Source organism: Triticum urartu, chromosome 6A, assembly GCF_056163025.1.
Source record: "Triticum urartu cultivar PI428250 chromosome 6A, HENAU_Tu73, whole genome shotgun sequence".
NCBI classification, from domain to species: Eukaryota; Viridiplantae; Streptophyta; class Magnoliopsida; order Poales; family Poaceae; genus Triticum; species Triticum urartu.
Window position 1 is genome coordinate 49,929,561 of NC_141878.1, and position 26,889 is coordinate 49,956,449.

The 26,889-nt window shown below is 45.6% G+C and overlaps 2 protein-coding genes across 2 annotated transcripts; both read left to right on the forward strand.

Annotated features, from left to right (window-relative positions):
• The first annotated feature begins 323 nt into the window (after positions 1 to 323).
• LOC147963822 (DNA-directed RNA polymerase V subunit 1-like) lies at positions 324 to 1,612 on the forward strand. Its single transcript, XM_087529172.1, has 4 exons — positions 324 to 398; positions 984 to 1,110; positions 1,221 to 1,336; positions 1,436 to 1,612. The coding sequence occupies exons 1-4, from the start codon at positions 324 to 326 to the stop codon at positions 1,610 to 1,612; spliced, it is 495 nt and encodes a 164-aa protein (XP_087385298.1).
• A 1,741-nt stretch (positions 1,613 to 3,353) lies between these two features.
• On the forward strand, positions 3,354 to 26,475 carry LOC125530885 (DNA-directed RNA polymerase V subunit 1-like). Its single transcript, XM_087529718.1, has 15 exons — positions 3,354 to 3,533; positions 4,044 to 4,125; positions 4,768 to 4,826; positions 4,914 to 5,069; positions 5,582 to 5,821; positions 6,448 to 6,984; positions 7,332 to 7,507; positions 7,613 to 7,688; positions 8,992 to 9,119; positions 10,378 to 10,535; positions 22,576 to 22,601; positions 23,325 to 23,498; positions 23,575 to 23,715; positions 25,456 to 26,261; positions 26,361 to 26,475. Exons 1-15 carry the CDS (start codon positions 3,354 to 3,356, stop codon positions 26,473 to 26,475), a joined length of 3,054 nt encoding a protein of 1,017 aa, XP_087385844.1.
• The last annotated feature ends 414 nt before the right edge of the window (positions 26,476 to 26,889 follow it).

A 26,889-nucleotide genomic window follows, 5' to 3' on the forward strand; every position in this document is an offset into this window, starting at 1 on the left:
GTAGGAAATTGCGGTTTTTCTAGGGAAATTTGTTGTTTCTTCTGCGGCGTTCCTGGGACGCGGAAATGCATGTGAGGTACAGAGCGATGCATGTGTCCCAACTAGCGCTCATGTACGCACCACATGCATGCTTGAGGCCACCATAGTGGGCTTCTTTATCTTGGGTACTTACAAATCTATCAGTTGTCCAGCTACTTTAATTTCTTCACTGATAAGAATTAGCGAAAAGGTTGGAGGAGGACCTTAGAAATCAATCAGTTGTCCTACTTTAATTTCTTAGAAATCAATCTGTGACGCTAGTTTGTCCCTTCTGTTGCAGAGTGATGGAGGAGGACCCATCGGTCCCTGAAGGTGCCATCCAGAGCATTAAGCTTAGCCTATCCAGCGAGCATGAGATAGTACGTTCTTCTTCTTGTTGATTTTACTATTCATGCTGGCATGTAGAGATATATGCATGCTGAATTAAAAACATTGGCAATATGATCTCTCACATTACTCATAATAAGGGAGCACAGTTGAGAGAACTGCTTCTGCATGCTGTCTAGATGAAAATTCTTATTTCTGTTTCATTATTATCTGAAATCATTCAATGTGATTGGTATATGCTTTCAACAGTTGCAATAACTTTAAATTTGCAAGATAAATGGCCCTGGGAGCACCCTATGGGCCTATGTGCTATAGATAATATATTAGTATTGAGTTCTGACATTTTAATTTCCTTTCGTGGACCATTGATACAGGGATATTGTCACTTGTTCAGTTAGCTAAGCTATAAATGTGGATTTCATGGACTGAATTAGTACTTGATGTTGCATGCTCCTCCATCCATATGGATTGATCTTTTATTTTTTTTCATGTATAATCATTTAATTAATGGGTATATTCTGCACAGTGAAGATTTTTATAACCGTATTTGTTATACTTTTGCAAGGAGTATTTGCATTTTTGAACATTACTGATATGCAAAATTTTATGTTCTGCAGCGTACGTATTCTACAAATGACTGTCCTGTTACTCAACCAAAACAGCTTAGGGATTCTTTCCTTGGCTTACCACTCGAAACAGGAGAATGCAACTCATGTGGTGCCTCTGAAAATGGCAAATGCGAAGGTTCTAAAACAAAATCTTATTAGTTTTCTTTCATGCCCCAAAACATTGTCCTCTAGCACTCCAGGATCCCCTTTTCTCTTGTTACTAATAAAGTCAATATGACCTTCTAGGGCATTTTGGGTACATTGAGCTGCCTGTACCTGTATATCATCCTTGTCATGTTAGTGAACTTAGGCAACTACTGAGCTTGCTATGTTTGAAGTGCCTTTGTATCAAGAAAGGAAAGGTATGTATAGGTCAAAACAGCTTATAATATTACTATATATTTTATTCTTCTATACAGATTTCCCTGTTTCAATCTAAATCTAGATATTTCATGTCTCAGGTTAAGAAGAGCAATGGAAAGGAAAATGTGTCGGCATGTGACTGTCAGGTACTTGTGAACTCTAATAAATTCTTCTTATTCCCTGAATTTGATAGATGCAGTACTTTACTGTTGGACTATAGCACTGCGTATATACTCAAGCAGAAGCCAAGTAATCGTCCAATTTATATAGATTAATCACTGGTCTTTTACTTAAACAAAAGTCCGGTAGGCGAGCATATCGCACACCGCTTGTTTTATAGTGTTGGCTTGGTAATCTCAAGTATGATTTCAGGTTCCTTGTTCTTTTGTCTTTTCAGTTTATAGTGAATGCACATAGGTGCTAATTGATTGGGAGGTTCTTTTCTCTAGAGAAATAGAATATCATAATAGTGTACTTGATTCAGTTTTATTTTGGTATGTGATATGTTGTCAGCGGAATTTACTGTTCACATAATCCACTAATGCCATCGGTTGAGAATACTACTGAAACTTGGAAGAAATATATAGTCAACAACCATGGCATCAGGGCCATTATTTTTGTTTTCACTCAGTGAATGGCTTCCTACTTTACAGCCTTAGTTGCTGCTAGTTTTGTGCCAGCATGCTTACTACACAAGTGCGTTCTGGACAAGTTCCAACTGATGTTTCCCATCGTTATTTCTTTTATAGGATCTCCCGGCTTTATATTTGAAGGAAATCAAGATAGAAGATGGTTCCCCGCAAAAAAGGAAAAAGAAAGCAGAGGTTGTATTTCGTTTAGAGTTGAGAGCACCCCCAGAGGAACATATGACAGAAAGCTCTTGGAACTTCCTTGACAAATATGGGTTTCACTATGGTGGAGCCTCCCACTGTAGGGTATTGCTTCCCGAAGAGGTAATAATTTCATCTTGTTCTGTTTTCAAGATGTTGTTGTATAGCATCTTCTTGGACAACAAAGATCCAGATAACCATGTGTTTATGTACACCCTATATAAGTTTGGTTGCAACTTTATGCTGTTTGAAACGTTTTGAAAAATCTCAAGAAAATTAGGATGCAATATATCCTGGTACAATCTTGCACATCAATAGGTGATGTGTGTACAAACGGTACCTAATACATGTGAAATATATATATTTGCTGGTACGTTTTTCCGGTGTGAAGCAATACCCTGTATGACCATGCCGTTTGGATATCTGTCCATCGCATTTTGAGGCCTCAATCATATGGTTTGAAGGATTATCATAGGAAAAACATATGAATGGGGATTCCGGTTCACAGTTTCCTATAGATCTATTTGGTTTGTGCGGAACGAGTACATGAATTTCATAGAAATACTATTCGTTTGTTGTGTTTTTTTGGGAACTACACATTCACTGAAATCTCATCATCTTTGCGTTGGACCGATGCAATGCAATTCCTTAGGACGACAATGTCATCCTTTCACATACATACCCTACTTAGGGCATCTCTAACGCCGACCCTCAAGCCGCCCGCATATGTCCACACCGTGGAAGCCATCCAACATGGACCTGTATTGCTCCGTCGAGCGGTCCGGGTGCACTTTTTCCCGCAAACCTCACGCGCCCGCGTGCGTCCCTGCTCGGCGCTAGCTGCCCGCATTCATGCATCACGTATGTTGTACGGGATGAATATCTACCACGCCTGCTCAATGCGTCCATCCGTATGCCACCATTAAGCAGGCTCCCTGACCGAGGAACCAACTCCGGTGCCACACATTACCGCACTCGGGCGCTTGGCCTCACCGATATCCGCTATTTAAAGGCGGCCACACCCGGCTAGACTCCACGCCACAACTCCTCCTCCCTTGCACCACATCCATCATGATAGCGAGCGGGAATGCTCTGTGGGAGAGCCTATCGACGGAGACGAAGCACGAGGTGGCCGCCCTTGCAGCCGCCTGGTCAGTCCCGCCATGTGAGGCGGATCGAGCTGGGCATGCCGGCCAGCTCGCCTGAGGTCTTTGACGGCTATACGGCGCTGGACCACGCGCCAGTGCATGCCGGACTCACCATGGAGCAGGCGCAGGCGCACTACGTTGCCACCATGGCGATGAAGGATCAGCCTGCACCGGCTCCTATGTTGGTGTTCCGGCATGCAGGCACAGGAGGAGCAAAGGTACAGCCTGTTCCTCGAACTGGCGGAGGGCCAAATCAACGGCGAGCACGCAAGCGAGGCGGCCATGGCAGGTGGACAATGACGAACCATCCACGCCCATCATCGACCTCACGTCCACCGGTGCCGGCGACGGATAGGTCATGGACTCCTACGAGGATGAGTAGGGAATGGGAGGCGGCAGGGCATTGTGTCCCAAGTGGGTCGGCCCGTCTCCCATGTTCTACTCTTCCCCGCCGGAGACCGCACCTCCAGTTCTCGGGTCTTGAACCCCGCCGCCGTTCATGGAGACGGCAGATGGAGGACGTGGTCGCCGATGCAGAATACAAAGCAAGTGGATGACAACCACAACCGAAGGATAGGTTTTCACAGCGTTTTTTGTTCTAAATGTCTGAAATGTAATGAAATTCCATCGTGTTTGCATGAATGCCTTTCGGTTTATATGAAAATTTGCCGTGTTTGCCTGAATTATGTCTGATTAGTGTGAACCGTGGTTGAAATGTATGCTGGCAGCATTGGATGGCAGCCTTCGGCATCAATGTCCACGGACTGCCTCACCCTCTGTCCGCGGACAGATGGCGAAGCAAATTAGCGGGTTAGCGTTGGTGATGCCCTTATAGGGCTTGTTTGATTTGCCCTGGCTGAGTAGAAACAACCTTTGGCCCATGTTGTGCAACTAGTTTGGTTGTCAGCATAGCACCGCTGAGCAGTTTTCTGCATATTGATTGAGCGCCTACATATGTAGTTTAGGGGTGAGCAGATTCAAATCATAACTGTTTGGTTTTGTGCAATGTGTTGTTCTGGCCACCTCTTTCAAACACGGTGACCTTACCATCACATAATAAGCACACATCACATGAACATCACACTTGCCGGATAAGACTGTTCAGTTTTACAACCCTTGGTAAGGTCAATTACCTTGAAATGATATTTGGGGTGGTACATTATGGAATGTTAATCTCATGAGTGATACCCATTCTTTACCCCCTGAAAACATGGTAATGTCTAAAGGTAGGATCACAGAACCCGAAGCCCAAGGGCTCACAGTTACTTGCCCCTTTATTTTTCTTACCAAGTCACCATTTATTTATTTTTGTATCCAGCAACCTACTATCCCATTCCTCTATTATTTTCCAGGCTTTTAATATATTAAAGAAGATTCCGTATGACACAAGAAGAAAGCTAGCTGCACGGGGATATATTGCTCAATCTGGATATGTGATGAAATATCTCCCAGTACCGCCTAACTGCCTCTATAATCCAGAATTCACAGATGGGCAAAGCATCAAGTCCAATGTGAGTTTTATTCTGTGCATTTCCTTGATCTTTGTAAATTTACTCACTGGTTTATACCTTCCCATATTGTTTTTCTTCTTGTTTCAGGCCATCTCTATATCTTTGTTGCGGAAGATAGTTGAAAAGATAGAGAAGATAAAAGAATCAGCATCTGGTTCCCCAAACTTTGAATCATATGACACTGAATCAACTGAGCTACAATTTTCAATCGGCCAATATATACAGGCCAGGGGTACTACAAAGGTATGTGTCATGATTTGGAAGCAAACTACCTTTTTTGGCATGAATGGAAGCAAATTACCTAATTATTCATATTTACATGGTGCACGAATTAAATAGGTGCAAGCAAACTCTAGCTCATCAAATGGACCAAGTTTGAGTCAGACTGTTCAAGTTCGCTTCTAAATTATCACCTAGTTATTAATTATAGGATTACAATCGGTTCCATTGAACATGGTGATGCTTGTGTGTATATGACAAAAAGTTAGGAATGTTCACAATATGATTGTGTCTGTCCTCTTCTGAGTGTCAAGAAAATTTGGATTTTCCATAGAATCATATGGAAGAGCTTTCTCGGTTCTTGACCACATATTTTTTAACCATCAGCATGAGGGAACTCCAGCACCTTCTCAGTGTTCTTGGTGTGCTGATGAAAGAAGCACCTGCTAGCGATAGTTTACCAGCGCCATTTGCATTTATGTTCTGATCAGATTCATGTATGTCTATTTAATCGTTCAATGACTTCTGTTTTGAAGGGTCCTCAAGGTGCAAAGGGATTTGCAGCTAGCACTGATTCATCTCATTCGTCAACAAAAGAATGGCTTGAGAAGATGAAGACATTGTTCATCAGCAAAGTGTCAGGATTTTCATCACATAGTGTGCTTACTGGAGATCCCTATATTGGAGCAGATGTAGTTGGACTGCCTTTTGAAGTGGCAAAAAGGATAACTTTTGAAGAACCGGTTACAGACATCAACATACACAGATTGCAAGAGGTTGTTGACAAGGGATTGTGTTTGTCCTATAGAGATGGCCAAGCAACATATGCAATCAATGTAGGATCGAAAGGATCACCCACTCTGAAAGTGGGTCAAACGATCAGTAGAAGAATAGTTGATGGTGATGTTGTTTTCCTCAACAGGTCACCTAGTACTCACAAGCATTCTCTGCAGGCATTGAATGTATACATCCACCATGGTCATACAGTCAAGATAAATCCCCTACTATGCTATCCGTATGGAGCAGATTTTGATGGTGATTGTGTACAGATCTTTTATCCTCGGTCACAGTCTGCAAAAATTGAAGCATTGGAGCTTTTCAGCGTGGAGAAGCAACTGTCTAGCTAACTAACGACAGCTTGCTAGCTCTGAAACTCATGTCTTCAAGAACCATGTTAAGCAAAGAATCAGCAAACCAGCTGGCAATGCTCCTGTCGCTCTCTCTTAATGCACCTGCTGTGATCCAAGCTTCTGTTGCCTTCACAATTAAAAAAATAATATAAAGTGCGTTGCCGGCAGAATTGACTTGTGAAGGTGACAGCACTGTCATGAAACTTGATCTTGAGAAAGAATCCCTTCAGGCCTCATTTTCCGATTTGGTGTCCTCCATTATTTGTATTAAGGGCCCGGGAGATGCGCTCAAGTTTTTGAATGCGCTGCAGCCCCTTTTCATGGAGTTCCTACTACTTGATGGTTTTAGTCTAACTCTGCAAGATTTTAGTGTACCCAAGCTTCTGTTGGAAGGAGCACAGGAGTGTATTAAAGAACAGTCTTCTGTATTTGAGCAGTCAAGAAGGTGCTTCAAAAGCCACTCTGTTGACTATAATCTCAAGAACATCAAAGAGAAAATTTCATATTTTGTCGTGAAATCATCTCGTCTTGGTCTTCTGTTTGACCCAAAGAGTGACCTTTTAATGTCGAAAGTAGTTCAGCAGCTTGGTTTTGTTGGTCTGCAGCTGTACCGTGAGGGGAAGTTGTACTCAAGTCGTCTGGTGGAGTCTTGTTTCTCAAAACTTGTTAATAGACACCCACCAATTGGAGATGGAATTCAACATGCTCCAGAGGCTTATGGTCTTGTGCAAAGTTCATATTTCCATGGTCTTAATCCTTACGAGGAGCTAGTATATCTACAAGAGAAACTATTGTCCGCTCCTCAAGAGGTTTGCCAGAAGCAGGAACTCTGTTCAAGGGTCTAATGGCCATCTTGCGGGATGTAGTTGTATGCTATGATGGAACTGTGAGAAACATCTGCAGCAATTCAATCATGCAACTTAAATACAAAGAAGATCCAAGTGCTATAACTCCTGGAGAACCGGTTGGTGCCTTAGCTGCCACTGCTATCTCCAACCCTGCTTATAAGTCTGTCTTGGATGCTTCTCAGAGTAATAATACTTCATGGGAGTTGATGAAGGTAGTAATTACACTGTAAATTGCTCTAGTCACTATTATGTGCATCTGTATCTCAAGCTATGTTGTACCTACTGCTAACATGTTCTTAACCAAACAGGAAATACTACAGACAAAAGTTAGCTATAAAAATGATGTGAAAGATCGAAAAGTTATCCTGTTTCTGAATGACTGCTCTTGTCATAAGAGTTTTTGCAAAGAGAAGGCAGCTATTGCAGTGCAGGGTTGCCTAAAGAGAGTCACATTAGAGGATTGTACCACTGATATCTGCATCGAGTATGTATATCCATGCCATCAGTTCTAGAGTTAATTTGATACATTGTTTTTAGTATCTGCTGTCATTTGTGCTGAATAGCACGAACATGACATTTGCATTTCCAGGTATCAGAATCAAGATAGTTCGTATGGAATTTCAGAAGCCACCCCAGCATTTGTTGGCCATATTCATCTTGAAAAGGTATTGTGATGTTTTTTTTAGTTATTCACATACAGGCTGCGTTGTTTTATAATTATATATGATACATACAACAAACGTATGGACGAGGGCCTAATCCCCCTCCCCCTCGCGTCTCCTCCCCCCAGGCGGCGCCAGGGGCCCCGAAACCCTAGCGCCGCCAGCTCCCCCTTACCGCCTCCTCCTGCCGCCGCTGCCGCCGGCGTGGGCCGCGGTGGCGGCGGGCCCGGTGCCGAAGGTTTCTGGGCGGGTGGATGCGGCAGATCCCATCTGAGGCGGCGGGGGCGGCTCCTCTTGTGCGATCCAACGACAGGGGCTGGGACGGCGAATCCGGGCTGTGCGGCGGGGGCCGGAGCACCATCGCCGGTTGAGCGGCGGCCCTGCATGGATGGCGTGGTGGGCTGTCCTGGTCGTGATGGTGACGGCGGTCACTGCGAATCCAACGCCCCGTTTGGATTTGTTGCGGGGAGGCCTTCCGCCGACCGGCGGCGCGTGGAGGGACCGGTGAGGAGATGTCGGATCTTCACCGGAGTACCAACGGCGACATACGTCTTCGTGGCGAGGTTCCGTTCGGTTCCAGCCAGCCGCGAGGTCGGGAAGACGTGGCTTCCAGTGAAAATCGCGCCTGACTGCAGTCTTGGCGGACGATGGCGGCATCTCAGACGTCGTTCCCTTCTGGAGGCATCGTCGTTGCAGATCACATCAACCTGATCGGGAAGTTCCGGGGGAAACCCTAGATGACGGTGCCTTCGGTATCGTTCTCCTTCATGGGGGCATCGTTTTGGAGCAAGTGCTGGTTGGAGGGGACAAGAGGAGGAGCGGTGTTTCATCTGGTCCCTGGTGTGGAGATGGACTCGCGCAGGAGGGTGACGCTGCCTGGCGTCGTGGTGGCGTCGGCGGCAGCTAGACCGGGCAAGGTTGATGCAGCAGTACAACTCTGAAGATGGATTGGTGGCAGGTGGCTGCGGCGGCCTCATACCGGCAGGGGTCCTGGTTGAGAAGTACGCCGGACTGGTGGGTGCCCATACCCGGCAGGCGTCCTGGTTGGGACCTCAAGCCTTAGATGTTAGGTTTGGCTGCGAGGTCTGTTTGGTATTAGGCCCAGACTTTGAGCGCCCCTACATCAACTGGATAGAGATAGCGACAGATGTTGCTTAGTTGGTTGCTTTAGGCTTATTGTTGTATGACTCTGTATGGTCTTGTGTCAATAATTAATAAAATGGCCGTATGCATCATCCAGATGCAGAGGCCGGGGATCGTCCTCCTTTTCTAAAATACAACAAACGTATGCATGTATTTTTTGCAGGAACATTTAGAACAAATAAACATTAGCACTGAAGATATTCTTGAGAAATGCCAAGAAATTGCTGAGAAACATGCGAATAAGAAAGGAACTCTTGGTTACCTGTTTAAAAAGATTAGTTTCTCTACTTGGTAAATTTTTTATTCTCTACTCTGCAATGGTTTTTCTGTTACATCTTAGATACCATGGTTATTGCTCAGGACAGAGGCTGGCCTCATTTTTAGCGGGTAGTGGTTACTGGATGCTGGTGACATACTATTTTTGTAGTACATGTTTTGTTCTTGATCAACATGGGTAATATCTAATATTTCAACATGAGAACTGAATACTCGATGTTGTTTGTAAATGTTTATTTTATGTTTTTATACATAGATTCTCTGGCATGCTCGCTCACATGCATGTGCATTTGTAAACATATGCTGAGAAAACTTTAGATGACGACAGAGATGGAAGATTATGTTAGGAAGTAAAGCCTTTCGGGAGAGGGCGTTATGTGGATGAAAGGGGAAATAAAAAAATCTAACCAGCGACACGGTATCCCAGAATTAAAATTGCTACCTTTGTGTGGACTCCCGAAATTGACCTATCTGATTTATACCAACTGAGAAATGGAAAACTGAGGCGGCAAGTCAGAAGATGGTTAACCTCGATTTTAGCCATATGCCCATATGCGCTCTTTGCTACCAAAATATCTTAACTCCATTGAAGTGCTATAGTTATAACAAAATAGGAGAATGTCATACTGTAATGATAAAAATATTTTCCTACTGCATGATGATACTTCATACTTAATATCCCCTCCAACTGAAAATAATGAACCTTTTTAGCTATATTCACAAGAATAAAGTTGCACACGAAATGACATACAATCGTATGAAATTAGTTTAGTGCCCTTTAGTAATTTCTATACACTGGCCCTTCCTGTTCTATAATCAATTCACTATCTCTGTTTAAAGGTTAATTGCAACCCGTAAACATGACACCAAGGGTATAATAAAGGAGTAAACATTGCCAGTTATAGAACGACTTTATATGGAGAAGTCTAAATGGCTGCATGGACTTATTTGAGATCAGAGGGAGAACTTTGTATTTTCTGTATGTTCTTAGACATTTTGTATTTTCTCTGTTGCACTATATCCATTCTCTGTATGCTTCTTAGGCAATGCCCAAATTTGTTGAAAGTTATTCATAGCAATGAATTGGCACTGTGCACCCATGGGATTTGTCTCGAGACAAGGAGTTTCAATACATTATCATTTGAGAATCATCTCGTTGTTATGTACTATTCAGTGTTGCCACACTTTTGTCTGTTTGATGTGACATAATCTCTGGTTACTGATATTATTAAAGTTAATCTGATGGATTTTTTTTCCTCCTTAATCATGGCAGTAATTGTTCATTCACACAGAAGCCGAGTGGTGGGAAGGTTCCATGTTTGCAGTTCTATTTTTCTGAGGACATCCCTATGTTATCTGATTCCGTTGAGAATGCAGTGAATGTGTTGGCTGATTCTATCTGTGGTGTGCTTCTGGAGATGGTTGTAAAAGGTACTGTAAGATGCAGAAACTAGTTAGCTTCCTTAGAAATTTCATTCACTGCATAAATTACAGTTGTTCTTTTATTAAAAATAAATTGGTTTCTCCTATCTTATTCTATGAAAGATCTGATGTACTGCACTTTGATTTGTGAACACCTGTCGTGTATAAATTAGAGAATTTCATGTGTATAGTCGCCTATAACTGTTTTCTTGGATGAGGCTATTGTTTTCAGTGGACTGGTGGTTCTGAACGTTTGTTCTTATGATGCCATTGTAGTGTGTTGAAAGGATCGATATGGTTGACTAGAGGGGGGTGAATAGGCAACTACCAATTTTTAGCTTTTCTTTACCAAATTAAACTTTGCATCAAAGTAGGTTGTCTAGATGTGCAACTAGGTGAGCAACCTATATGATGCAATATCAACAAGCATACAAGCAAGCAAGGGTAGAAACACTAAAGAGCTTGCACAAGTAAAGGTAAGAGATAACCAAGAGTGGATCCGGTGGAGACGAGGATGTGTTACCGAAGTTCCTTCCTTTTGAGGGGAAGTACGTCTCCGTTGGAGCGGTGTGGAGGCACAATGCTCCCCAAGAAGCCACTAGGGCCACCGTATTCTCCTCACGCCCTCACACAATGCGAGATGCCGTGATTCCACTATTGGTGCCCTTGAAGGCGGCGACCGAACCTTTACAAACAAGGTTGGGGCAATCTCCACAACTTAATCGGAGGCTCCCAACAAGACCACGAAGCTTCACCACAATGGAATATGGCTCCGAGGTGACCTCAACCGTCTAGGGTGCTCAAACACCCAAGAGTAACAAGATCCGCTAGGGATGAGTGGGGGAATCGAAAATCCCTTGGTGGAAGTGTAGATCGGAGCGTTCTCAACCACTCCCGAGCAAATCAACAAGTTTGATTGGCTAGGGAGATAGATCGGGCAAAATGAAGCTTGGAGTATTTAATGGAGCTTGAGCAATAAATGGAGCTTTGGGGGAGGAAGAGGTAAGTGAGAAGGAGGAAGGGGACTCCCTTTTATAGTGGGGGCAACAATCCCGTTGCCCCCCCCACCAACCAGCCCCGCACAGGGCGGTACTACCGCTGAGAGGGGGCGGTACTACCGTCAGGCGACGGTACTGCCGCGCCACCCTGCGGTACTGCCGTGCTGAGGAGACTTAGTAGGGAACGGACCCCAATAGCGGTACTACCGCGGTGGTAGGGCGGTACTACCGCTCCTGGAACGGTACTACCGCCACTACAACCGTGACTAGTGCCGCAAAACCCGACACGAGAAAAAGACCTCTCGAATCGAGGCGGTAGGAGCCAGACTACCCAGCGGTACTACGGCAGTGGGGTCAAGGGCGGTAGTACCGCTGTGGAGCGGTACTGCCGCTTGTGACCCTTCGGCCGTAGTATTGCAGGCAGTGCGGTACTACCGCTGGGGCGCGCGAGAGAGAGAGAAGGGATCTCTCAAAAAAGCTGAGGACACGGCGGATGTGCCAGGCCCCCAGCGGTACTACTACTGTGGAGCCACAGCGGTACTACCGCTGCGAAGCGGTACTGCCGCTTGTGGCTTCTCAGCGGTACTACTGCTGGGTGCGCGGTGCTGCCGCTTAGACCCAGACAGAACAAGGAAGAGAGGAGAGATCTCTTCAATGGACAGGAAAAGCTCGGAGGGTGAGAAGCTGATGTGTACGTGATGATTCCACCCATGCAAAACCCCAGCGGACCCCCTCTTGATAGTACGGTGCCCTCTACGCAACTAGTCCACCGAGAAAGAAACGAAAGAGCTACACCGTCTTGAAATACACTCCGAGGGAAGAAAGCGTCTCGTGCCAGGGGAGAATCTGTGAATTATTCAAAGCACAAGATTAGTCCGCAAACATGTTGTCATCAATCATCAAAACTACCTTAAGAGAGATATGCCGTAACAATCTCCCCCTTTTTGGTGGATTGATAACAACTAGGGATTTGCGCAAGGAAAAGAAATAAAACGAAGAAAGCTAAGAACTACAAAATATAGACGGGCTCCCCCAGAATGTGTGCACCAAGAGATGGCACGACCCACACATTCGGATCAAAACTCCCCCTATATTTTATAGTCCAACAATACTAAGCACAAGATATATGAGAGAATTGAATAAACAGGACAAGTATGCATCTCACAATAAACTACAGTACTCAGACATGACGTAAGTAATAAGGTAGCGATAGGGAGCATATGTCTCACACCATATGTCTAGAGCTTAGGGCTCACACCAAACCAAACCAAAGAAGGACACCAAGAGAACACGCAAGAAACCACAAGACGACACAAAACACGACATAAGAGGCAAATCCCTACACTCTTGGCAGCGAGACACCAAAAAGGGCATAGAGTGACACTACGACTCCAGGTGATGGGAGGTGGAAGAGCTCGAACATCACATCTCTGCATCTTCATCATGGGTCGGGAACTGCTCGGCATCGGAGTCGGTCCAGTGGCAATTCTGATGAATCCAGTCCTCCTCTTCAGTGATCTGACCCTCAGACCCACTGGCAACTGTTGCTCCCATCTGACGCATGAGCTCCTTGTGGCGCGTCCTTCCATGCTTCTCCGCCACATGAGTCATGTACTGACCATGAGACTCCATGCAGAAAAGCTTCTTCATCTTGCGCTTAAGATTCTGTGCCCACGAAGGTTCAGCACTAGTGGAACCAAAATCCTCCTCATGAGCATCAGTAGCAGCCTCACCCTCGGTCCCCATGGCAGCAGCAGCAGCAGCAGACGGACCCCCTGGGGCAGCAGTAGCAGATGGACCCCCTGTGTGAGGCGTTGTCCAGTTGTCCTTCTTCCTCAGACGCTTGATCTCATGAGAAACCAAGTCTCCAGTCTCTAGCAGCACTCTGGGATAAGTCTGTGCCCAGGCCCTCTCAATGAGCCTCATGATGAATGGACCATAGGTAGGACACTTGCGCTCAGACACGGCAGATAGAAGTTCACACCACATGACATGAGAGATATCCAGGCTCTCTCCAGTGCTTGCTTCCTTCTCATGCTGACAGAAAAGGAGCATGTCCACGAGGTAAGAGTGGACCATATCCAGATTCCCAATCCGAGGGAAGAGAGTCTCACGGAATATGCGATGAAGAATGTCCAGATACGGAGACAGCTCATAGGTCTTCTTCTCAGTTACTGGGTGAACCTTCACAGTGCAGTAGGGCCAAAGGGCTTGCTTGTGGGTGGATGTAGCATTGCGGTGAGGACGGAAACCGACAGGAGTCTCAAGCCCGGTATCAACCCACATCAAGTAACTCCATGAAAGCCTTCCACTTGACAGAAAGCAGCTTGCCATTGGTCATCCATGTCAGAGTCCTGTCGACATCCGTCCCAAGATGGACGGTGGCATAGAATTGAGCTACCAAATCCGCATCAAAGTCCTTGTTGAATTGCATGATCCTGAGAATGTTCAGCTGAGTGCACATCTGAAGAGCTTCGCCAAAGTACTCTGGATCCTTCTCCATAGCATCAGTGTCAATGGAGCGAACATCAACAAAAAGATTCTTCTTGGCCTTGATCACATCAAAGTAGATGGCAAACTGAAAACGGTTCCAGAACGGGCGGTTGACCAAAGTGGGTTCTTGGTCCACTACATAGGGGTTGCGGCGACGCTTCTCCCAAAACTCCTTGTTGGTCATCTCAGTCACAGTCTTCCCTTTTGGCTTGTTGGCGGCTCGCTTCGATTGCTGAGGAGGTGGAGGAGCACATGCAGAAGCACTTGCTGGAGGCGGTTGGGTGCTCGAGGAACCATCGGCAGGCTCTGAGGTGCGGTAGCGTTTTGATGTGGCACGCCCGGGGTTGATACGGTGACCCTTGCTGCTCGGAATGGTCATCACCTGGAGCCAAACACAAGAACAACGCGAAACAACCAGAAAGAACGAGCATAAGCCAACAACACAACAAAAGATCAAGGTAAGGCGGGAGAATGATGGAAATTGGCATGCAGCGGTAGTACCGTGACCTGCCCGCGGTAGTACCGCCCCAAGCGGTAGTACCGCCCCAAAGGGAGCGGTAGTACCGCTCTAGGTCAAGCGGTAGTACCGGTCCAAAGGGAGCGGTAGTACGGCTTGAGGCGGATAAACAGCAGTTTCAAAGCACGAGGCGGTGAAACAGTGGTTTCCTACTACCGTGGTCAGATTCGGCACTACCGGCCTACCAAATTCAAAAATAATCCTACCAAACTCTAATCTAGATAGTCTAGTTGCCTTCTCCAATCAACTCAAGCCTAGATTTCACCAAAAATCTAGAGATGCAACCACCATTGCCCCTAAGAAACAAGAACTAAAAGGAGACAAAACGAAAGAAAGAACGGGGGCAATACCGGCATTCATGGCAAGAGGACGTGGTGGGGATCGACTCCACCAAAGGAAATGGAGAGGGACGCCCCGAAGACGGAGATCTACCGGAGCACTCCCGCGGCGAGAGGAGGCTGGAGAGAGGAAGAGAAAAGAGGGGAGAAGTGAATGGGTATGGGGGAGAAGAAACCTCCCCCTGCCCCCGACTTAACCCCCTGTTCTCGTCCCCCAGCGGTAGTACCGTGCTGGGGGGCGGTAGTACCACTCACGAGCGGTAGTACCGCGCACCACCAGCGGTAGTACCGCCCAGCGCGCCACGGCAACTAAACAGACACGGCTTAGCTCGACGAAACAGAAAAAAGAACGGCAAACACACCAGCAAACGACCAAGACACGCCTCTTCACAAGAGGGCGGTGGCCGAGGCCACCTATGTTTGAGTCAAAAGGTATGGCACCGCGAAGATTTTAACCTTGGGCCCATGACCAAAACTCGTCTTTTAAGCACAAGTGCCATCAACAATGGCTAAAGTGAAAGACTTGATCAATTTATGCATAATGGGGGGAGGGAGAGTTCATTGAGAGAACAACACTCCCCCTATGTCCATGCCTACACCTAAACTAGACAACAAATTGAGCGTGGTAGGGTGTGCAAGGGTTCAAGCCACATTGCTTGAATCAATGATATTTAGCTCATGCCTTAACTCGCGAAATCTTGCTTCATCCAAGGGCTTCATGAAAATATCTGCAAGGTTGTCATGAGTGTTGACATAGTTGAGCTCAATCTCTCCTCGCCTAATGTGATCCCGGATGAAGTGATACCGAATCTCAATATGCTTCGTCTTGAAGTGTTGCACCGGGTTGAGAGAAATCTTGATGGCACTTTCATTGTCACACCAAAGAGGCACTTTGTCACAAGTGACACCGTAATCCTTTAAAGTTTGCCTCATCCATAGAAGTTGTGCACAACAACTACCGGCGGCAACATACTCCGCCTTAGTGGACGAGAGAGACACACAACTTTGCTTTTTGGAAGACCAACTTACCGAAGAGCAACCAAGGAATTGGCACCCTCCGGAAGTGGACTTCCTATCCACTTTGTCTCCCGCCCAATCGGAATCCGTGTACCCTACAAGCTTGAAGTTTGATCCTCTTGGGTACCATAAGCCAAAGTTTGGGGTATGAGCCAAATATCGAAAGATTCGTTTGACCGCCACATAGTGACTTTCCTTAGGTGCGGCTTGAAACCATGCACAAATTCCCACACTCAACATGATGTCTGGTCTAGATGCACAAAGGTAAAGCAAGGAACCAATCATGGAACGATATACCTTTTGATCCACCACGTTACCATTGGGATCTAAGTCAAGTTGGCACTTGGTGGGCATTGGAGTGGAGGCCGGCTTGACGTCACTTAGCTTGAATCTCTTGAGCATGTCTTGGGTGTATTTGGATTGATTAATGAAGGTTCCTTCTCTTCTTTGCTTCACTTCGAACCCTAGAAAGAACTTCAACTCTCCCATGGAGGACATCTCGAACCCCTTTCTAAAGCTTCCAAGCACATTCGTCATGAGATGATCCTTGGTGGAGAGCTTGGAAGCAACCTTGGCGGCACGACGCTCTAATTCCTCCTCGGTGGTGAGTTGAGGAGCGGTTTGATCATCTTGAGCGTCGTCATGAACTTGTTCTTGGTCTTGAACTTGCTCGGGGGAGAGAACTTGACCTTGGGCATCACTTGGTGTGTCAACACTGTCTTGAGTATGATCTTGCCCTTGGTCTTGTTCAAGAGGTTGAGGGCCTTCACTTTGTTCTTCGGAAGCGTGTGGGCCTTGGGTTGGTGATGGCTCCACTTGAGTGGAGCATTGTCCTTCTCCTTTGGCCACAAGGGGTTCCTCAATGGGTAGGATGAAACCTACACCCATTCTTCTTATGGCTTGAGGAGGAATTTCATCACCTACATCACAAGTGCCACTTTGCTCCACTTGGGAGCCGTTATTCTCATCAAACTCCACGTTACACGTCTCCTCAATAAGTCCCGTGGATTTATTGAGGACACGGTAAGCATGAGAGTTTGTAGCATAACCAACGAATATGCCCTCATAAGCTCTAGCCTCAAATTTAGACAACCGAACACCTTTCTTGAGAATGAAACACTTACACCCGAATACCCGGAAGTACTTGAGATTGGGCTTGTTACCGGTGAGTATCTCATATGGAGTCTTGTTCAAGCCCTTGCGGAGGTAGAGCCGATTGGATGCATGACACGCGGTGTTGATGGCTTCGGCCCAAAAGTTGTACGGAGACTTGAACTCCGCCATCATGGTCCTTGCCACATCCATCAACGTCCGGTTCTTCCTCTCCGCAACACCGTTTTGTTGAGGGGTGTATGGTGCGGAATATTGATGCTTGATTCCCTCATCACTAAGAAATTCATCCAAGGTGTAGTTCTTGAACTCGGTGCCGTTGTCACTTCTTATTGTCAAGATCTTTGCATTATGTTGACGTTGTGCTTCATTTGCAAAGTCAATGACGGTTTGTTGGGTCTCGCTCTTCCTCTTGAAGAAATACAGCCACGTGTACCTTGAGTAGTCATCCACAATCACCAAGCAATACTTTCTACCTCCAAGACTATCAAAGGATGGGGGCCCAAAAAGATCCATGTGAAGGAGCTCCAAGGGCCTCTTTGAATAAATGATAGTCGTGGGAGGGTGAGCCTTCTCATGTAGCTTTCCTTCGATACAGGCACTGCAAGCACGATCTTTAACAAAACTAACATTCGTTAGTCCACGGACATGGTCCCCCTTGAGAAGACTTTGCAAAGATCTCATATTGACATGGGCTAAACGGCGACGCCAAAGCCATCCCACATCAACTTTAGCCATTAGGCATGTCGCGGTCTTAGTGGGTCGCTCCGAAAAGTTAATCACATATAGACCGTTCTCGACATGCCCAACAAAAGCTACTTTAAGAGTCTTGCTCCACAAGAGGGCCACGGTATCGATATCAAAGAAAGTGGCAAAGCCCATGATTGCAAGTTGACGAACGGAAAGTAAATTGTATGCAAGGGACTCAACAAGCATGACCTTCTCGATCGTGAGATCATGAGAGATGACCACCTTGCCAAGTCCCAATACCTTAGAGGATGAGGCGTCACCCCACTCGACATTGGTGGGCATAGATGGAACTTTGTGCACGTCCACCACCAAGTCCTTGCTTCCGGTCATATGATTTGTAGCTCCGCTATCGAGCAACCATGATCCACCTCCGGAAGCAAACACCTACAAGAGATCAATGCTTGGTTTTAGGTACCCATTTTGTAATGGGTCCTCTGATGTTAGTAACAAGGGTCTTAGGAACCCAAATAGACCATTCAATGTACTCATGAAGAGAACCAACAAATTTGGCATAAACATGCCCATCACTAGCACGGCATAACACATAAGAAGGATTAAAATCGCCGGCTTTGTTGGGAGGGATGACATTGCCCTTCTTGACATTGTTCTTCTTCTTCTCCTCGGGGGCACTCTCTCCCTCCCTCACAAAGGTTTGCATGAGGGGAGGAGGTCGTTTGGTCTTGTCATTCTTCTTCTTGTTCTTGGAGTCGGGCACATACCCAACCCCTTCCTTGGCCACACCTCCCTTTTGGTTGATCAAGAGATCGTTGATGTTCTTCTTGCCTTGTATGCAAGTCGCAAGACCTCTCTCAAGTTGCTCCTTCAACTTAGCATTTTCCTCAACAAGATGTATATGCTCACAACACGGGTTAGTAGCATTTGCATTATCAATTAAAACCATATGAGGAAAAGTTGCTTTCTCCTTAGTTAGCTTCACTTGGAGTTGATCATGAGTCTCCTTGAGACTAGCGTGAATACCCTTCAAGGCCTTGTGGGCCTTGTCAAGTATATCAAACTCCTCTTTGAGTCTAGCAATATCAACCCCGAGTTTGGCCTTCTCGGAATTTAGCACACGAGAAACAATGAGGGCATGATCATAATCTTTCTTTAACTTAGCATGATCAACGTTGTGTGACTCCTCAAGAGCCAAACGAAGACCACGCTCTTCCTCAAGAGCATTGGAAAGATCCAAAATCTCATCGGCATAGTCACGACTATGCCCTTCCATCTTAGAGATGGTATCTTCGTGAGCCTCGATCATGTCATTGGCCTCACCAAGTTGTTCCAAGAGAGCAACAAAGTGCTTCTTGGATTTTCCCTTGAGTTTGCCCATAAAAGCCTCAAACTCGTTAGCCTCCACATTAGCTCCCTCAAGTTCATTAATGCTATCCGTTGGGAAGGATGATTAATGATGGTAGTTTTGATGTTGGAGGTTACCTTGTTGGTGGCTTTAGCCATGAGGCATTTGGCGGTGATGCTCTCGTTGTGTGAGTCAAAGAGAGACACCCGTGACGTTGTTGCAATGGCAACCGAGGCCATGGCAACTGACTCATCATCTTCATCATCCTCATTGTACTCTTCTTGCACAACCAAAGCCTTGGGAGGAGTCTTCTTGGTGAAGTTGTTCTTGTTGGGGAACGGCTTAGCCTTGTCCTTTCGGATGAGTTTGCCACCATTGTCTTCCCTCTTCTCATACGGGCATTCCGCAACGAAATGACTCACGTTGCCGCAATTGTAGCAAGTTCTTACACGTTGCTTGCCCCTTGTGCCACTCGAGTTGTTTTTGCTAAAGTTGGGCCTCGAGTTTTTCTTGCTCCAAAATTGCCTTGAAGCAAGTGCCATGTGTTCATGATATGCATACTTCATATCTTCGGGGTTGCTCTCCTCTTCCTCCTCTTCTTCTTCTTCCACGGTGAGCTTGGCCTTCAATGCAAGGTTAGGCTTCTTTGCCCGTTGAGAACGGGGCACCGCATTGTCGGCGGTCTTGTCCAAAATGTTCATGGCCACAAACTCATCCAACACTTCGCTTGAGGTCAAAGTGTGGAAGTCCGGTCTTTGACGAATGACGGAGGACATGGCCTTGTGGTAGGGCATCATTGCCTTGAGGAATTTGCGCTTGATCCAATTGTCATCCGTGTCCTTGCTCCCGTGATCTCGTAGTGAGACCGCGAGTTTGGTTACTCTCCGATAAAGCTCACGAGGTTCTTCATCTTCCTTCATTGCAAACTCATCGGCCTCATCTTGTACCACTTCATAGTTGGACCGTTGAATGCTTGCACTTCCCCGGTAGAGAGACACGACACAATGCCATGCATCTTTGGCCAAGGCGAAGGGACGAAGATGAGGTAGGTCTTAGGGTGGAATTGCATCTTGAATGATGAAGAGAGCATTCTCATTGAATTGATTGTCCGTGGCTTCTTGAGGAGTGAAGTTGCTTGGATCATGTGGATAGAAACCTTCTTCAATGATTCTCCAAAGGTTAGTGTTCACATGATTTAAATGAAGTTTAAAGCGGTAAACCCAAGAATCAAAATCCTCATTTTTCACAATCTTAGGGGGAGGACCGGCATGATTCAAATGAGTGGAGGGAACCGGTCCACCATAAACAAGTGGTGGTTCCACATGGGCAAAGATGTCGGTGCTATTCTTGCCACTAGAAGAAGGAGCCTTTTCACTACTAGCTTCCCCCTTGTCGGGGATAGCATCCGACACCTTGTTGGCGGGATCACCCACTTTCAACGGTGCAGTGGAAAGTTTAAGCCCCTTAAGAAATTTAGTAAACATGCTTTCAACTTCGGTCATCATGGAGGTTTTCAATGTCTCCAAGGCCACATTGAACTCCTCACGAGAGACCGAAGTTCCCCCATCTCCCGTAGACGAGATTGGATTCACACCGGAGTGTTCCTCCACACCGTCTATGGTATCAACCATACTCTTTGGACGGTAAAGTCCTTAATAAAGAGACGAAGCTCTGATACCAATTGAAAGAATCGATATGGTTGACTAGAGGGGGGTGAATAGGCAACTACCAATTTTTAGCTTTTCTTTACCAAATTAAACTTTGCATCAAAGTAGGTTGACTAGATGTGCAACTAGGTGAGCAACCTATATGATGCAATATCAACAAGCATACAAGCAAGCAAGGGTAGAAACACTAAAGAGCTTGCACAAGTAAAGGTAAGAGATAACCAAGAGTGGATCCGGTGGAGACGAGGATGTGTTACCGAAGTTCCTTCCTTTTGAGGGGAAGTACGTCTCCGTTGGAGCGGTGTGGAGGCACAATGCTCCCCAAGAAGCCACTAGGGCCACCGTATTCTCCTCACGCCCTCACACAATGCGAGATGCCGTGATTCCACTATTGGTGCCCTTGAAGGCGGCGACCGAACCTTTACAAACAAGGTTGGGGCAATCTCCACAACTTAATCGGAGGCTCCCAACAAGACCACGAAGCTTCACCACAATGGAATATGGCTCCGAGGTGACCTCAACCGTCTAGGGTGCTCAAACACCCAAGAGTAACAAGATCCGCTAGGGATGAGTGGGGGAATCGAAAATCCCTTGGTGGAAGTGTAGATCGGAGCGTTCTCAACCACTCCCGAGCAAATCAACAAGTTTGATTGGCTAGGGAGATAGATCGGGCAAAATGAAGCTTGGAGTATTTAATGGAGCTTGAGCAATAAATGGAGCTTTGGGGGAGGAAGAGGTAAGTGAGAAGGAGGAAGGGGACTCCCTTTTATAGTGGGGGCAACAATCCCGTTGCCCCCCCCCCACCAACCAGCCCCGCACAGGGCGGTACTACCGCTGAGAGGGGGCGGTACTACCGTCAGGCGACGGTACTGCCGCGCCACCCTGCGGTACTGCCGTGCTGAGGAGACTTAGTAGGGAACGGACCCCAATAGCGGTACTACCGCGGTGGTAGGGCGGTACTACCGCTCCTGGAACGGTACTACCGCCACTACAACCGTGACTAGTGCCGCAAAACCCGACACGAGAAAAAGACCTCTCGAATCGAGGCGGTAGGAGCCAGACTACCCAGCGGTACTACGGCAGTGGGGTCAAGGGCGGTAGTACCGCTGTGGAGCGGTACTGCCGCTTGTGACCCTTCGGCCGTAGTACCGCAGGCAGTGCGGTACTACCGCTGGGGCGCGCGAGAGAGAGAGAAGGGATCTCTCAAAAAAGCTGAGGACACGGCGGATGTGCCAGGCCCCCAGCGGTACTACTACTGTGGAGCCACAGCGGTACTACCGCTGCGAAGCGGTACTGCCGCTTGTGGCTTCTTAGCGGTACTACTGCTGGGTGCGCGGTGCTGCCGCTTAGACCCAGACAGAACAAGGAAGAGAGGAGAGATCTCTTCAATCGACAGGAAAAGCTCGGAGGGTGAGAAGCTGATGTGTACGTGATGATTCCACCCATGCAAAACCCCAGCGGACCCCCTCTTGATAGTACGGTGCCCTCTACGCAACTAGTCCACCGAGAAAGAAACGAAAGAGCTACACCGTCTTGAAATACACTCCGAGGGAAGAAAGCGTCTCGTGCCAGGGGAGAATCTGTGAATTATTCAAAGCACAAGATTAGTCCGCAAACATGTTGTCATCAATCACCAAAACTACCTTGAGAGAGATATGCCGTAACATGTGTGGCCTTTGGTTTTGTATTCTGAGTTCCTGTGCTTAAGGTATTAGGGACAGGTACTGAACACTGAAGAATCTAAACAGTAAATTTGCAGCTCTTGTTTTCTAGTGTGTACTCCTCCTGTGGGTCCTCCCATGCACTATTTATACCTGTGCATTCTGATGATGAACATATATCCTTGTATGTAACTGCAGATGCATACAATTTAGCTGAGAGTATGGTACGACATACTAGTATTTCATGAAAAATGGTTCTGCGAGGACGCCAACCTCTCTGGCCCCATGGCACCGCCACAAAAAACCAAGATAATTTTATTCCCAAAAATATCACGATGACTACTGAATGCTAACGAGGACTATAAATTTCTTGAAGATTCGAGATGCCCCCACCTCTTAGTGCCAAGATGGCATCTGGAGCCGAGGGGACCAAATATTCCTCCTGTGGCAGCGGCTACTAGGGTTCCCGCATTGCTCTCACAACTCTTTTGGAAGATGGCTACGTGGCACGAGTGTCTCTGCCTGTTGGGCTTGACCATCCTGAAGCCAGGCGCCCAAATTCCAACGGTTGGAGAATCTGGCTATAAGAGGAGTTTGGCAGTTAGTTAGAATTTTCTGTTTTTATACCAAACTAACCGAGGCCATATGATTTTTTGATTTCCACACATACCGTAAACCAAAACCATACTAAGTGTACAGTTTGGTTCCGTTTTTTGGTTCAGTATCCTTACAAAGATCCTAAATTTTATCATTCATTTAAATCTGACATGTATTGCTGTTTAGTGATTTACCTTTCATCCTGTTTGACCCAAGTGTTGTAACTCTTATTATGAAAATCAATTTTGCTCCAACTGTTTTGTGGTTGTTGATTTGTGCAGCGCCTGTTGGCAACTTTTATCTTTATACCCTGTTTCATTAGATATTTTTTTGTTTGATGCTTTGTGCAGCGTCTTTCGAGAAGTATGAAGACGGTTGCTAAAGGAATTCTGAAGGGCCATTTGATACTTGTGGCAAACAGCATGACATGCACTGGGAACTTGAATGGGTTCCACAGTGATGGTTACAAGGCGACCTTAAGTTCGTTAAAAGTTCAAGCACCTTTTGCAGAGTCCACCTTGCTTGTAAGTTTATTTCTGAGATTGTTTTTTTATTTGTTTTATCACCTCGCTATGCTGATGTCCTGGTTGTCTTTTGTAGACCCCTATAAAATGCTTCGAGAAGGCTGCAGAGAAATGCCATACTGATTCATTGGGTTGTGTGGTCTCATCATGTTCATGGGGCAAGCATTCAACACTTGGCACTGGGTCATGTTTTCAGATTCTTTGGAACGAAAATCAGGTAAGCTGGTTTTCCAACCCGCCGGAGCTTATTATTCATACCAGTAATGGAGCTTGAGTCAGTATTTGTTGGGGGTAAAGTTCTTTAGATGGTACGGCCAATCAAACAATTTACTGTCTTACTACAAAAAGAATTGAATGTTGCTACAAAGATTTTCCACTGCATTATCTAACCATGTGAAATTACACTTTTATATTTTAACTAGCGGGGGGTGACCAGAGAATTTGCGCGGCTAGATTGACTACATAGTGCAATATTTGTATTATTTATTCTGTCAGTTGTTCATAGCTGCAACTAATTGTTATTGGATTTAGGTTCACAACTACATTGACATTGGTATGTCAGTCCCATATATAAATGTTTATAAATGGTGTAGCTAAATACCTAGTTTTTCCTCTTCCACCCTCATCTTTCGGTGTTTTCCTTTCCCACAACATTTTCTTGTGAAATTGTAAAACTAAATCTAAACGATTGATTGCTCATAGATGACTTTGTGACCCTTTCTCCACCAGCATTTTGGCACTTCTCCTATTGCACTTGTGTTTTTTGTTTACTGCAATGGCATGCCTCCATATGCTTATATGCATGCATAACTTATTCCTATTAGTTGAATTGTTGTTTCTCCATCTGAAGCAACGTAAGTATTGGTGTATATTAACAGAACTAGAAAAGGGTGCTAGAACTTCCTCAATATGCAACGCCAAAAACTGACCACTTAAATAAAAACAAGTTCATAAATTCAAATGTTTGGATCATTATATTTGGCACTGTGAGGTCAGAGTGAAAATAATTGGAGAGAATTCGATAGGCTAGCAAATGCTCTGTTTTCACTTTTGCGGCATGCATGTCAGTAGGTGCTTCGTTTAACTGACACTTCTTTCAATAAGATTGGGTTGTGCTCATATATGAGGCAAAAGCTGAAAGCAACAGAATTCTTCTACGTATAAGAATTTTGTTGCTTTCAGCTTTGCCAACGACACTTATTTTGGAACGGAGGGAGTACTACATTACTAATTCCGTAGTGAGTCCTTGTGTCACTGAGTGTTTGTATTCTTCTCTTATCTGACTCATGGTTGATGCATACTAATAACCTGAGGGCTTGTTGCTGAGGCAGCACTCTTCAATAATTGATGGGCCACTGATGAATGCTAGAGAATGTCGAGTACACATGCATTGTCGCTTCTATCCCCATGGCATGATCATGTCCACGGCGATGAGCTATGTTGTTCTGAATTTGTGTGTACCTAACGTCAAAGCAAAGCATTTGCTAAACCGATATTTTAATCTGCAAATATTTTGCAGCACATAGTTTTATTTATGTATTGATGTAATTGTAAGTTTGTAACTCAGATAGTTCTTGAGGATCTTTCCTATTGCAATCCAACCACAACTTTCAACTTGACTTGTGACAAACCTTCCAGCGTAAAGGTTCCAAGATTTTTATAAATCTCAGCCTTCCTTCCATGCTTTTAAATCTTGTCTGTTCGTTTTCTTTCGTTTCATTAATATATAATAGAAGATAGATTATGAAGATCTAATGGATGCGTTCTGTTTAGGTACGATTATGTAGATCTAATGGTTACAATTTGTTTTGGCGTGGTTATGTAAATCTAACTGTTGTGATGTACTAAGAAATCAATGGCTGGATGTTTCGTTCTTTTTGTGGGAGTTTCTAGCCTATTTCTCTATCTTTGGCCCGTATTGTGGTTTTATTATATCTAATAGATTTGACCATTGCAGCTGAAAAGCAACAAGGAATATGGTGACGGTCTGTATGATTTCCTGGCCATCGCGAGGACCGACCAAGAAAAGGCTGCATACACATTCTTGGACGATGTGGACTACCTTGTTGAAGACAACACGATGGATGATATTTGCTTGTCACTGGAACGGGATGGGACCCATGGTGTGCCCACTTTTGAAGATAATCCTGAACAGAAAATTACTGATAGGGGCAGCTCATGGGAAAATGGCACAATGATGAATGCAAGCTGGGAACAAAATGCACGTGGTGGGAATGATTCTCGTAACTGGGGAGGCCCAACAGTGGAGAACGTTGATGCACAAGATGATACATGGGGTACTGTGACAACTAAGGCTCAGAATTCTACTGCAGAGCATATGAATGCACAGAATGACACCTGGGGGAGTGTGTGCGCGAAAGCTCAAACTTATAATGCAGATCATATGGATGGAAAGAATGATTCCAGGGAAAGTGGGGCAGCTAAAATCTGTACTGTGGAGCCTGTGGATGCAGGGAATGCTTCGACTGGGGCAGCGAAGGTTCAGACTTGTACTGCACAGCAGGAGTTCTGGGGCAACGTGGCTGCTTCACCGTCAGATAATGTGCGGGGTGCTGCTCCATCGGATGGATGGGATGGCAAAGAAAACCGGAGGGACCAAAGAGATAATCCAGGCAGGCTCCCAACAAGACCTTTTGAGAGGCCTCAAAGGCCACAGTATAAGCTACCAGCTGAGGCAAAAAAGGTTCTACGAGAAATTGAACCCATTGTAACAATGGTCAGAAAGATCTTTCGTGAATCTTGGTAAATTATTTCACGATTTGCTTTGTGTGTTTCATGGTATACAAAACAGTTATTTTGTTCATACCATCTTAAATATATTCCGTATCTTAAATTTTGCAGTGATGGCATAAGACTTCCCCTGGAGGATGAAAAGTTTATCATAGAGAAAGTTCTGGAGCACCACCCAGAAAAGGAAAAGAAGGTGTCTGGTGGAATTGATCATATAATGGTATGAATTTTTGTGCTACCTTTTGCCTTCTATATCTTTTCTATTTAGGTTAAGCACCTTTACCTTTATTCTAAAGACTGTAAAACCCTGCGTCCAAGTTCCGGGTGTAAAACTGGCATATCGATTCCGAAGAACTCCTGTGCAGCACACCAGAAAAGGGACATGCTCACACTTCAATAAGCCATGATCTAGTGACTCCTCCATACGGCCACATAAAGGGCAGAAGCTTAACTCCTCCTGAATGTCTTCTGTATTCAACTTGCCAAAACAGGGGAGTATATGCCACAAGGCCTTCCACTTATACACCTCTTTTAAAACATCTCTTTTAAAACACAAGGCCTTCCAAAACATCTAAACTACCTACAGCTAGTTCCACTTCCACACCTCTTTTAAAACATCTGAACCTCCTACAGCTAGTTC